The following is a 14,643-nucleotide window of genomic DNA, read 5'->3' as shown; positions in this document are numbered from 1 at the left end:
TATGGTTTGATTCATTCGCTCGTGCGTATCGATTCAAGGAGTCGTTCAGTTCGAATGAATCGTTGGTGAATCGCTCGTCAGGGGTTTGATTTGGGGCGTCCGAATCGTTTGATAAACCAGTTGAATATTTGTTGTTATTTGTTGCCTGCTGATCTCCGTTACTTTTTTCCGTTCTGCTACTTTACAGACATATAGTGTGTGTGTGTGTGTGTGTGTGTTTGGATAGAGCCGTGTGTGTGTTCACTAACGCTGTAAAACCGGAGTACCGTAAGTGAGGGTGGACGGCTTGAGGAGATGCCCTCGCGCGCACCATACGCTCATTATGAAGTGTGAGAAACCGGTTATAACGTATGTTAAAACGAATTTGACGACTTCTTACTCGGCTTCAATGTAGCTTCATGGTAAGTTTTAAAGGATTTTTCATAAATTAAGGTACATTTACAATACTTTCTGTCTGTTCAAACACAGTGAAATGCACTGGTGTACTATTACTGGGCAAATCCAGCATTATGTGTGTGCATAAATAAAGTCCTGTGTTTCCTCTTATTCCTACCGCATCCTTTTCCACAGTTTGAATGTGTTTTAAAATGTCATGCATTTTGTTATTGATTTTAGTAATTTCTTATTAATATTTTTATTACGTATCACTTTTATACAATGTTTCCAATGCATGCATGTACAGCCTTGCTTTGCTGGAGTGTTATGTATACTTTGTGCTTTGTTTATAATGGTGGAACTTCAGTCAGATTTCTGGTATTGTCTCGTGTCATGTTTCAATATTCTGCCCTGTATCATCTTTGTTTTATCATCAACATGGTGCAGATGGCTGAAAAAACTGACAGAAGCGATGAGGTGATTGAATTTGCTTTGGATAGAACTGAGAAGAATGGAAACTTGGTTCAAAATGGTAAGATGGAAAGCTGTGTTTTTAGGATTTAGAGATTATTGCAAGTCATTCTGTAGTCTACTGTAAATCTGTAATCGTGACTAAGTGGACAATTTAATTGCACCACTGAATAGAAGTTTACTACGCAATTGCCTTTTGTATCACTCAGCATACTTTGTAAGGCCTCTTTGGAATTGGTTGGGATGTGGTCTGTCATGGACAAGTCACACTTTATACAAGGAAACATGTATTTTTAAAAAGAAAAAAAGGTTGATGTTGCAGTTATTCCTAATCCTTACTCATTAGAGATCCTACTGATTTTGTAAAAGATCAGGCTCATAACACAATGTGAATGATGTCTTCAGATTGTACTGAAGATGACCACACTGTCATAAATCTTGTAGGCGGCCTTTTATTATTTTGTTTCATATTTGTATAATTTTAGCAGTACAACAAATCTATTAGTAACAGAATGTATGAGGCCATAAAACGTTTTTATAAATCACCATAAGCTCTTTGGTAACAATTGGTTGTAATGAGATTGATTCATAGAGACTCACCTGGAACAAAAGTCACACAACAGGCAAAGTATTTCCATTGTTTTTAAACTTTCCTAATGAGCTAACAGTGCAGATATACTTAAGGAAGACTATGTCTAAAATATTATTCAATAATAACACATTAAATGTTAAATAAAAGAAAAAAATCATCAACTGAATAATTCATATACAACATGTGGGAGAAAAATAAACAACCATGCTCAGTCAGGTCCATAATTCATTAATAGTTTGCATTCCATACTGTCTGTGAAAAGCAGATTCATTATTGAAGGAGTTCTGAGCTCTGAGGCCAGTAGATGTGAATAAACATTTTTCAGCCATGGAGTTGTACAAACTTTTGTGCATCTAAGCTTGAGGACAAATGCCAGGGCAAATACTTGTGTGACGACGAAAATGTTTCTGTATTCGTTTAATTTACATTATATTGTATTCATTACAGAACTTTAACTTCACTGTCTTTAAATGATTTGCAAAATACCTTAGGTTCGTGTCTAACATCTCTAACACTATTACTTATTTTTATTTTTATAAATTGGGTGAAGTAATAGTTTGTAAATGCAAAGCAAGCCACAAAAAAATCACTTAAAAAAAATTACATGCACAAGATGGTCTTGCTTAAGCATTTCATCTGCCAAAACCATAACAGAAGAACATTTTTTTAAAGTTAGAATATACTTCCCATATTTTTTAAAGATTATATTATATATAAAGATGTATTTTTCTTTTACCTCCTGGTTATGAATTTTCTTCCTGGAAATGCACTAACACACGTTACCCCATGTAAGGCAAGCATGCACAGAAGGAATATACACTGATCAGCCATGACCTTAAAACACAAATCATTATGCCCAATATCGTGCAGGTTTCCCTTGTGCCTTCTGGGCAGCTCTGGCCTCTTGTGTGAGTCAACAAGACCTCTGTGGCCGTGCTGTGATGAGTGACACCTGGACATTTGGGTGCTGTGGCTTGTGAGGTGGGATTGGCCTTCATGGATTTGATTGGTTTGTCCAGTGTATCCCATGGGTGCCTGATCCAATTGGCATCTGGGGAGTTTTGATGCCAGTTTGGCGACCTTGGGCTGTTGCCTGCCTGTCCCTGTGCACAGCCTTTCTATAATGGCAAGAATTGGCTTTTGACCACAAGTTGTGTTTCTACCTTTCTGTGGGATCAGAAAAGACAGGCCTGTCACAGGTTTACTTGTATATAATTGATCATTAGTATTGATGTGTTAATGTTAATTGGTGTTAAAGTTATGGCTGATCTGTGTATTTATTAAAGAGGAAAGAAACAGAGTGTATGAAGTGTTTATGTGGATAATAATTACATATTGAATGGATTTACGTCACCGCCATCATTTTGATTCAAATTTAATTTTGATCAGGTAGGTCAGACTGTTTTGATTGAGGTGTTTAGGTTGTGCACTTGTATTCTGATTGTTAATGGATTATTAGGGACTAATGTGTAATGTAATGTAAATGTTCCTATTGACTTAAACATTTCTTACTACAGTACATTACGGTAAATGCCTAATTACAAGTTTCATTATTGTAAGTACTTTTCATTAGAGTGAACTAGTACCACTGTGTGTCAAACCATGGATGTATACCAAAAACTAAGCAAGATCATACACGCAAATGGCAGTCGAGGACTAAAGGCTTACTGTAACATTTACACGACATAAATAGTCATTAAGATTTGATGTTATTTCTAGATGCCATATGGTTTTTACACTATACAAAAGGAAAATGGAAAGAATAAATGAGAAAGAGTCTTAAGAAGTCAGTGGAGCATGCCCTCTGGGTCATGATGGAGAACTGACTGTCCATGACTGATGTGAAAATTATAATGAAAGAAAATGATTTTCCCCTCCAACTAATAGGCAAGGATCTCTTGGTTTTGTTTTAACAAAACGACCTATTATATTGTGCTATTCGAGCTTGGCTTTCATTTGTCATTTTTTGTCAGTTATACAAATGTCATAATTTGTATTTTGTCAGTGTTTTAGTTAGGGAACAAAAAATGGGTACTTTTAAACTCATGACACAGTCTTCCACCAGATTTACCAGGTAATATGGTGACTAACACAGCTCCAGGCAGAACCCTGCAGAAACTCAGTCCCATACTTGAGCTTGATCCTGGATCAGACGCAGCTTCTACTGGATCTTCGGATGGGATCTCCTCTTCCACAACCTCCTTACCTGACACTCAGGATGCTGAAGGTGAATTAACTACCTTTTCTGTTATTAATATTAGTGCAAAAATGTCATTTTCTTTATAGCTTGTATAAAATACAAGTTAGGTATGGTAACTAACATTATATTAATGTGCAACTGATCTATATTTGTGTTATAATAAGCAGTTAGCTACGAAGCACTAGAGTAACTTTGTGGCATTATTGTTAACTTTTTATGTACTTTTTGTAACTTTTTGCATTTTATTTTCTCCTTAACTAGAGTAACAATGCCTGATTCATTCCACAGATCAGCCATAACTTTAACACCGTCACCAGGTAAAGCAAATAGCATTATCTATATAAATAAAATAAATGTTTTGTCTGTACATTAGTCAGAACTCACTCTTTCAATGACATCTTTACGTTTCATACGTTGGAGGACCCGAAACCAGTCTCAGAATAATTTCTGTCTGTGTTTCTGTCCAGGTAGTACTTGCAATTTGCCTGAAGTTAAACCTGTGCCATAAATGTAATTAAAATGTTAAGTAGCAAACTGCAAATGTGTCAAACTGTGGGCGTGTTTTAAATTGACCGCTGGACAGAATTCAATGAAACTTTTGCATTATTTGGATTTCTGCCTCAAGTTTAACCTGCACCATAAGTGTAATCAAAATAATGAGTAAAATCGATATTATAAAGAGTTATGTGCCGGATTTAATAATCTACTAAAAGATATTAATAAAAAAAATTAAAACTGAATGTTTTTACTGGAATTAGTTAATATTTTCCACACTGAAATAAAAGTGCTTACAGGTACATGGTATAAGTGAATTTTAATGTGCCAAAGTCATTTTAAGACAAAACTTAATCTTTATTTGATGTTTTTCAATTTCTCATCTGTGATTCTCTCTCCGATTACTGAACAGGCAGTGTATTTGGCTAATGACGAAAAAAGTACAACTTAGCCTACACAAGGCAGAAGATAATCAATCTTACTAAATTGTATTTCTTTGTAATAAAAAGTTAGTTAGAAAGACAGGCAGACATGTACGTGGGCTTCAACCTGAAATAACCTGAAGTACTACTGATTACATTAAAGCTGATTAGATTATTTTTAGCTTTAACTTTTAAACTCTTTCTAAAAAACTATTTTCCTGTCAAGGACTGTACTTACGCTAGTCAATTATATACTAGTAAACTGGTGACAGGATCATGGGCACACAAGGACCCTCAGGGACCAAATGCTAGCCTGCCTTGCCCGATCCCACTGAACAGTAAATGCAGCACAAACTGCTAAAAAAGGTGAATGCTAGACATGATAGGAAGGTATCAGGATACCCAGTGCGTCACAGCCTATGTATGGAGTGCATGAGACAATCACTCTAATCCACAGAGGCCCCGCCCCATAACCCACAGCACTCAAAGGTTTGACTGCCAATATCCTTGTGCCAAACACCACAGAACACACACAGAGGTCTTGTGGAGCCCCTCCGCACAGGGCCAGAGCCACTCCGGTAGCACAAGGGGAACACAAAAACCCTTAAGGTGGTTTTAATATTAAAAGTTTTAAAGTTGTGGCTGATCGGTTGATGTCTTAAGATGTTTATACCTCACTTTCTTTTTACATGTTATGTTTCTAAATCAGATATTTGACACAGTTGCACAGTAAGCATCAACTTTCCGCCAATCGTAGTATATTAATGTGGATGACGGTTTGCTTTAATTGCGTTGGAGTAATCAAAACAGTTTTTTTTTTCCAAATGAACCCATGTAAATTTAAACCTAATTGTAATTTAAACTATACAGTGACACCTCGGATTACGAGTAACGCGGTTTACGAGTGTTCCGCAAGACGAGCAACAAATTTTTATAATTTTTTACTTGAAAAACGAGCATTGTCTTAGTTTACGAGCACAGAGTATCATGTTTCACGCATGCGCTTCCTGTTTTAACACCGAGCGTCACGTCATCACAAGTGAGCAAACGGTTTTTCTCTCTCTTGCAGCGAAATTGTAGGTAATCGTCTCTCCTGCTGGGTGAATACACACACGCATGCGCGCGCTGTGTGTGTGTGTGTGTGTAATGTGCGTGCGCGCACACTCACACACACATACATTAACGAAGAGACCGTTTTGAAAACCGTTTAAAAATTTGCAAGGAACATCGCTAGTCACACTCGCGTGAGCGCATACTAATGGGATCACTACTGTAAAGTAAAACAACAACAAAAAACAAATTAAACAGCTCCTCACCTTTGTAAACAGTCGCGAAAGAGAAGAGTTTGTGTGTTTGTTTGGCAACCTGAGAGGAGGGGAGCTGTAAAGCCGAGACGTACCGTCTCCCCTGCTGGGTCTTAGTGCTTGCAGTGTTTTTGAGTGTGTGTGTGTGTGTGTGTGTGTGTGTGTGTGTGTGTGTGAGAGTTTGTGTGTTTGTTTGGCAACCTGTAAACGCGAGCGAGCCCCCCCTTCAGCCTCCCTCCTCTCAGGTTGCCAAACAAACACACAAACTCCTCTCTGTCGCGATTGTTTTCAAAGGACGAATCATTTAAGTTTCCATTATTTCCTATGGGAAAATAAAATTTGGTCTTCGAGTGTTTTGGTATACGAGCACGCTTCCGGAACGAATTGAGCTCGTAATCCGAGGTTCCACTGTGTATATATATATATATATATATATATATATATATAGATTGATTGATTGATTTAATCTCAACTGGTGTGAAAAGTTGTGGTGGCCTTTTGATTTAAATGAAGAAAAAGATCACCAATAGAGAAGAATGGTAATTGATTAGGGATTCAAATGACTCCCTAAGTTCCCTCTATCTTAGGGATGAAAATGTGATTCTGTAAATTATGTATGTGTTAGGAAATGCCCTAGGAGAAGAAAAAAGGTGCATTTAAACATTAGAAACAAGAGGTGCAGACAGATACCATTAGGGTACTTTGAGTGTCTCCCTAGAAACCATGTTTCTTTTAAGCTTTTAGGTTTTATTACATGTGTTATGATGTATTTAGTGTTCTTGTTACAAGTCATTAAGGATGTTGTTTAGCTTTACAGTTTAATGATATTGATGTTATGAAAGCTGCAATGACTCATTGTAGTTAGTAATCTTCTGCTGCATATGTATACTGTGTGTATATATATATATATATATATATACTGTCCTATATATATGTCCTGATGAATCAGAATAATATAAAACATTAGCAAGACAAACAAAATCATATATAGGCTAGGCCAAGTATCTTGTATGTGAACACTTTCCTTCATATCTGCATGAGTGTTCAAACCACCTGTTGATAATCACACTGTATGCAATTAGTGTATATGGGCTGGCTTTTAAAAATTTTTGCTGACTAAAGTGATAAACTGCAAGACAACCCTTCTTGTATACTCCATTAAGATGCCTTGAGACAGCTTATGTTTTCTGCACTGAGAGCTATGAATAAGGAATGACTTCCTTGCTTGTTGTCTGATACTGGCTTGATTACTTCTCCTTTGCTGATCAGATGCCTGTGCCGGGATCATACTCAACTGCCTCTTCTGCCAGTTTTATGATCTATGCCTCACGCTGCCTGACACGTGTAAACGTGCCGCTTATCAAATCTGCCCAGCCTGCAGCTACTTATTTGCTCCATTAGAACCAGTCCAAAGCAGCGATTGGAACTGTCACTGCGACATTGACTGTGATCTATTTGATGCTTGCCAAGAGACCAGCAATTGCCTGGAGTTAGCCATGGAGATCTCGGAGATTTGTTACCGTTAACCTGCTAACCATGGCAACAAAATGGATAGGAGAATTCAAGACTACAAGGGCAACTTTGAAGCCAGTGGATGATGCATTGTCAGTATTACTGTATATTTTCAGTTATGTTTATTGAGTGTAAGTTGCAATGCTACTTAAACATGAACTTAGAATGCAGTACATCTATGAAGTTGCCTTTAAATTGTGGTAAGTTTTGGTATGCTTAGGCACACCATTGCACAAGGTTGTACAAGAAATACAAAGTATGTGGAGTGGATTCTGAAGAAGAATGACAGATGCTGACACATGCTCCTATGCATGCTTGTGGCCATTTCTTTAAACACTGTGAATGTCCTGGGGAGTTGGAAGTGGTCTTCATGTTATCCTTGAGCATGCAGCCTGCTTGAGCTGGAGTATGGCTGTTAACACAAACAGCATGAGATGTTGTTTCTGTAGGACACTTGTTTTTCTAGACCATATTAAACTTTGTTCTTTGTTCAGGAAGACAGCTCACTTGAGTGCACTTAGTAGTCCATTTCTGCCAGAGGTCAGGACTCGTCATGTAATGGGAAATCAGTGGGTACAGAATTTATGCATTTGTGAGTTCTATTTCTTCAACATTTTCTTCTGCAGCCTAGAAGATGTATTAACAGAGAGACACTGTGGCCAAAGGAATGTGAAACTCCGACCATCAATCCCATATGTGCTTATGTGAAGATCCTATTCCAAAAAGTAGTGCCCTCTTTGACCTTATAAAAGTCTGTAGTCTTTTTAGGAATACTCTCCAAGAGCTGTGATCTGAAAAATTGTGTTGGGCAAAAAGGCCTGGTGGTGTTCCAGGTCATCCTGAAGGTGTTAAAGGGGGTTGAGGTCAGGGCTCTGTGCTGACAACTCAGGTTCTTCTGCAAAAAGCTTGGCTAAATCTGAATGAGTGATACAGCATCCAAAGACATATTAGACAATTGTTTTTGGAGAAGAACCACATATCAGTGTGATGTTCAGTCCCACGCACTTTTGGTCATGTAGTGTTGTACTAGTAATTAGTGCTAAAAAACTGTTATTAAAATGTTTCACCACTTATCACTGAAAAGCAGGAGCTTTTGAAGGATTTCAATGTCTGTATGTGATTTCTACCAACCATGTCAAAAAGCTCTTCAGGTTCATAACACTGAAGTCAGTAATTTACAATCTCCACCAAATAAAAACTATACTTCTTAGGTATGCAGAAGTATTCTTTTCACCATGCTATTATTTATTTAATTAGACCAAAAAGAGAAAAACATGTGGGCAATACTAAATACCCCCTAACTCCTTCCACAGGATTTAACAGGGTAAGTGGAAGCCAGGTGCTGCTAATTATCAGCTTTTGAGAAATTGATCATCAGCAGGTGTGCAGACCTCCATAAGAGCAGAAGTTTTGGCAGCTTGCACTGAAGGTCTGGAGCATTCAGATGTGTGTTAACACAATGCCAAGAGAGAAAAACATAAGCAATGGTCTTAGAGAAGCAATGGGTTGCTGCACATCTATCAGGAAAGGGTTATAAAACAATTTCTATACAATATGGCATTCAGAGTTTTACAGTGAGCAAGATTATTCACACGTGAAAAGCATTCAAGGCAGTTGGCAATCTTCTTAGGCATGAATGTCTCAGCACAAGAGCTAAATCTCAGACCCTACAGTTAATGTCTATGGCAGCACAATTAGAAGAAGACTGAATAAGTCTGTTTTTTTGGAAGGTTTGCCACTTTTGTCTAAAATGAATATGGAAGCACGATTGATGCATCTGAACAACAACAAACCACAAGACTTCTGGAGCAATGTCCTATGGACAGATGCGACCAAAGTGAAGTTGTTTAGCCTTAATGCCAGCACCACTTTGGTAAAAAAAAAAAACACAATATGTCAGAGTGAGAAACACATTTTATCCACTGTCAAGCATGGAAGATGATGATTTGGGCTTGGTTTGTTGGGCACCTTGCAGTCATTGAGTCGCCCATGAGCTTCTTCATATACCACGGTATTCTAGAGGCAAATATGAGGCCATCTTAAATTTTTTGACAGCAAATCTGACCAGTAAATCTACAGTACATCAAAATGTCTAAAAAATAAAAGCATCATGGTTTTAAAATGGCCTAGTCAGACCTCAACCCAACTTAAATGCTGTGGTGGCACCTTAAGAGATCTGTGTAATGAACTGAAGCAATGCTGTAAAGCAGAATGTGCAATTTTTTTTTCACAATGATGAGAGACTGGTAAAGTTATACAAAAAAACAATTACCTCAACTCATTGCTGCTAAGAGTGGATCTACAAGCTGTTGAATCACGGGGGTACTTAGTATTGCCCACATGTTTTTTTTTTCTTTTTGTTTTCATTTTTGTTAAATGAATAATGGCACAGTGAAAACCGTCATATGTTTATTTTGTCTGAGGTTGTATTTGCCTAATATTAAGACCCACTATGATGAGATGATTTTTATCTCAGCAAAAACACATTGAATTAAAAAAGGAGTATTAACTTTTACACATGACTGTATTACATACAGATAAATGAAATTATGTTCTGGTTCTTGCCTATTCCAGAGCTTTAAAATGGTTCTTTATCAACCTGTCCTTGCAGGAAAAACATAACTGCCCAGTTGTTTCTTCGCACTTATTCTCAGCTCAACCTCTTTTCCAATGTGTAAAAGCATTTGTCAAAGAAAATGAACATTTCCCTTACAGATTCCAACTCATTGCCTAGTGTGTAAACCAGTATATGGCATGAAATTGTTCCTAAATTCCATTTTAACTCCAAAGAGGAATCGTCTCGATGCTCTCATCTTAACTAATTGAACGTGAATGCTGTATAGCCTTACTGATGCATGTTCAACATTACAGGCATAAAGCATTTCAAAAGAGTTCTCAGGTCATGTCCAATTTGCTTTTTGCTTAAGTAATTATAAAACCCAGCTTATTATGGCGCCATAAAATAACCTATTGTGTCCCAGTGTGGTTTTTCCACACAAGTCATGCCTGTGCAAACAGATGCTTGGTTTAACCAAAAACATCTGTCTGTCTTAAACTTTTTGGAACCTTGTCAAATTTCCTGATAGCTTTGGGAGTCAGATGGGCTGTTTAGGTTTTCTAACGGCTTTGCATATGGTGTGAATTTTCCTATCATCTGCTCAAATTTATTTCGTTATGCCTATGTCGAGAGCAGTGTACAATCTCTGACTGTATCCCTGGGACATGTTGTAGTACATTGCAGTTTGCAAAGAAGAATGAAATTTGGAATGATGTCATTATTGTATAGTAGTATTAAAAGAAGTAGATAGAGAATCTTTTGATTTATTTCACAATTGAAAAGCCGTCTTTGTTCATTGTGCTGTCATGTTTACATGTTTTTTTAAACCCTAATTAGGCTTTTCCATTGCTACCCAGCTCTCTGCTGACCTCATTAATGAGAGACAAGACAAGACTTTTTTCTGACATGTACAACACTTTTTTTCTTTTTTGTTGTTTTGTTGTGTTTTGTTCATAATGCACAGCCCTCCTTACCATGTGGGGTAAGACTCAATTAAACATTAAAATGATCGATTTACAGAATTTGTGTCTCAACAAATAGTTCCAAAGCCATGTTCTATATAGAAACACAATCTCAAGGCTTTATGTCACTCTGTGCATTTGATCATGAAATTCTAATGAGCTTTTCGCAGTCACTCTGTACGCCACTTCCACAGCAATTTTGCCTGATGGTGTTGATGCACTCATAGTAGCAGTATAAGTAGTAGTTGAACTGCTGTTGTGGTTTTATCATATTGAAGTGCACAATATAAGTTATTTGATGAGATAAATGATACTTGTTTTAATGTTTCTTTCATGAAGGGTCACATTCAGACAATTCTGTAAAATAAAAGCTAGTACAACAAAGAACATTGTGTTATCAAATGTCACTACACTAAAAGCAAATGTTGTGTTAATAAAACATCACAAATTAAACTCTTGCATTTTTAAAAATATATAATTTTAATATAATGAAAATTAAAAGAATATCCAATCATATAGCACTCAAACCAAAGAATTACCATATTGCATTAAAGGACAAAATCAATTTACAGCATTCCCTAAGATTATATTTGTATTACTCTAAGAGAGACAGCAGGAGAGATTCCCAATCAACCTTCTTCTTTTACTAAGTTGAGACATGTGCCTTTGCGATCTAAACTTAATACAATATATATCTTTTTTTTTAATCTGGTGCCTTGTTGCCGCCATGTGGGTATTCATTCCTTTCAATCACCAAGCCATCTCTTTCTTGTGTCAGGTCATTTTCTTCTGTGTCCAATTAATAACCCCATTTTAACAATTAACACTGCAAGTTCTTTAAAAACCCCAAGAGACTTTTGTAGGTCTATAGGGATCACAAAGTATTTAATCCCTAACTTGTTCGACAACCTTTTAACCAGGTCAAATCAGGGTTATAAGTTCAACTTTATTCTCTTAGGTTACAAGACTCCTGCACTCTTCCAGGTGTTGTCGAATTTGAAATCATGTGGACTGGATCTGCCAAAGGTTCATATGGCAGGAAATGATGGAGCATACTGTATCTTGTGCCCCTACCCCCTGTGGAGGTGAGGAAATTAAAGAGGCACACAGCAGGAGGAGGGAATGGATGGGCCTTGACTGAGGGTGGAGTTAATTACTGCGTAATGAGGGGCAATTTATTGTGTTCTTGTTAGGCACATAAAAGTGCCGGATGCGCTATACAAAGGCTATGTGTTAATGTGTCCCACTTAATGCTTAGCACTAAAGGTCCTGAGAGTTTGAGGCATCTAGTGTGGAAAGTGACTGAGACATCCCCTTAAGGGTCCCGGAGCCATCAGATTAGCCTGGGTGCTTTTAGTGTCTGTCCCTGGGTCAGGAGGAATAATGAAAGCGTTGCATTAGTAGAGTATCGATCCCACACTCCATGGCCTCTGCTGATGAGGCTGCTATAACTCCTCATAGCCACCTTTCCACCCTGGTAAATCTCTATCTATTTAGCTCTAACTCTGCTGTTGCTCTTCAAAGTAACATTTTGTTTTTTGAAACTCTCTCCAATATATCAGTAATGACCAATGAAAACTAGTCAGTTTTTTAAATATAATTTTATCCTTTGTAATCATTTGCATTAATATATAATTTTAGACTGACATATTGGAATATTCCAATCTGTGTGCTGAGAGGCCTATTCAATGCTAAACCCTAATAAAAATGTTTCATCTCCAAATGAATCTGAAATGGTCTCACTGGGCAAATGAGTACTGTAGCTTGTGGAATAACTGCAGAATAGTAATACAGCTTCCTTTAGACAGGCTGAAATGATGCGACAAGAAGCAAAAAAAAAGTCACCACCTGAATTTAACTAAGCAAGTAGTTACAGTAAGAGCCTTCCACTTAATAATTACTGCAGTAATTGATATCTTTCATCTGGCAACAACTGATGCATTGAGTAGCTTTTCATTTCTTAAATAACCAGGTCCTGTGGTCATGGCAAAGATGTTACTCTGTTTCAGAAGGGTTGAAGGGTTTGCATCAAGCAAAGAAGACAACTGATGAGATTGCTAAAACAACTAAATTGGGTTGAGAACTGCAAAACACTTTATTAAAATCTAGAATAATAGTGGTTGATTCATTATCAGTAAACATGAAATGTGGTCAGAAAAACAACCAGAATGGGTATGATGGTAGATCACTTAAAATAATAATAGTGTTGTACCTACATAGCTTTATTAAAAAAAAAAAAAAAAAAAACATCAATGAGGCTAATCAGGAAAAAAGAGCTTAAATTTACTAGGAAGCAAAAAAAATGGACCATGGAGCTTTGGGAAAAGGTCATGTTGTCTAAGGGGGTCCAGATTTACATTCTTCTGGAGCGAAAGCATGCCCCCAGTGTTATGATCTGAGGTTGCTTCTGTAGGTCAGGACTTGGTTCAGCAAGATTACGTTTCCAAAACATGAGGTCGGCTAGATACTTGAATATACTAAATGACCAGCATTTTTCATCAATGGGTTTTTTCTTTCATAATGGCATGAGAATATTCTGAAAAAATAATGCCATGATTCACTGGGCTCAAATTGAGTGGTTCAGGGAGCATGAACCATCATTTGCACACATGGATGGGTCACCACATAGTCCAGACCTTAACCCCATAAAGAATATGATGTGCTGGAGAAGGCTTTATCCAGATGTCTGACATGATCTTGGAGAGAAATTAATGCAACTTTGGATGGAAATAAATGTTGACATTGCATAAGCTTAGCAAAATGGTGCCACAAGCAATCAAAACAAAAGACACTCCAATAAAATATTAGAGTATATGACTTTTTTTTGGCCAGACAGTGTATTACCAGTCAAAAGGTTGGACACACCTGCTCAAAGAACAGATGCATCCGTCTGTGTGAACTGTACACACAAGCATTTACGAACACCATTTGCACATTACAGGAACTCAGCTAGGAGTTATTGCCACATCCCACGTACAGTCCTGGGAGGGGAGCATTTCATATGTGAAGCAGGCCGTCTGATCATAGCTCTGGCGTACTGAGAAAACTTCTTAAGTGCATTAGTGTAGCAGGGCTTATATAGGGAAATAAGGGTAGGTTTTACCCCCACATACTGTACATATGGCATTATGCAGTTGTGCAAAGACAGTGTTAATTATGGCATTTTTAAATGTTATTATTATTATTATTATTATTAATTTATTTATTTATTTTTTAAGTCTTAAGTCTTCCTAAAGAATCTTCACACTAAAATTCCCAAATAGGCCAAGCTTCTCAGTGCTTAGGTTTTACTGCTATTGGCCTTTTTTAATTCATATAAATAAAAATAAGAATATATTCTTCAAGGGTGAAAATATATGAAACTTGTACGATTTGGCAGTTTTGAGAACATAAAAAAAACAACCTGATAGAGAATGTTTTGTGTTTTCCTTGAATCCTTTAGTGGTAAAAGCCAAAAAAAAAAAAGTGCTATTTTTGTTTTTTATATTTTGAGGTTTTGATCAGAGTACAGTATATGTTTTTTAAATTTAGTTTTGTTACAGACAAAACCTGCCTAAAGAAAATAATTTGCTAGGATAATGAAAGACAAAAAAAGGCATTTCTTGTGTTTAGCATTCTAGTACAATATATACTAGAAATGTATGTGTCTAAGGTTTGTCTAACAAAATACAGGACTACAGTTTTTAGTAAAGGATGAAAATAAGGTTTACCTAGATGCCTTTTAATATAACATGCACATACTGTATAACTATT

At 36.9% G+C, this 14,643-nt stretch overlaps 1 protein-coding gene across 1 annotated transcript; it reads left to right on the top strand.

Moving 5' to 3' along the window:
• The first annotated feature begins 317 nt into the window (after nt 1-317).
• On the top strand, nt 318-7,731 carry mdfic2 (MyoD family inhibitor domain containing 2). Its single transcript, XM_053499660.1, has 4 exons — nt 318-401; nt 823-907; nt 3,504-3,665; nt 7,129-7,731. The coding sequence occupies exons 1-4, from the start codon at nt 399-401 to the stop codon at nt 7,383-7,385; spliced, it is 507 nt and encodes a 168-aa protein (XP_053355635.1). The 5' UTR covers nt 318-398; the 3' UTR covers nt 7,386-7,731.
• The last annotated feature ends 6,912 nt before the right edge of the window (nt 7,732-14,643 follow it).

Source organism: Clarias gariepinus, chromosome 6, assembly GCF_024256425.1.
Source record: "Clarias gariepinus isolate MV-2021 ecotype Netherlands chromosome 6, CGAR_prim_01v2, whole genome shotgun sequence".
Taxonomy (NCBI): Eukaryota; Metazoa; Chordata; class Actinopteri; order Siluriformes; family Clariidae; genus Clarias; species Clarias gariepinus.
Note: the sequence above shows the minus strand (reverse complement) of the source record. Positions and strands in the feature narration are given on the sequence as shown.

Coding starts and splice junctions, on each gene's coding strand:
- mdfic2 (XM_053499660.1), top strand. Junction 908..3,503: donor TGGAAACTTGGTTCAAAATG/GTAAGATGGAAA, acceptor GTCTTCCACCAG/ATTTACCAGGTAATATGGTG. Junction 3,666..7,128: donor TGACACTCAGGATGCTGAAG/GTGAATTAACTA, acceptor TTTGCTGATCAG/ATGCCTGTGCCGGGATCATA.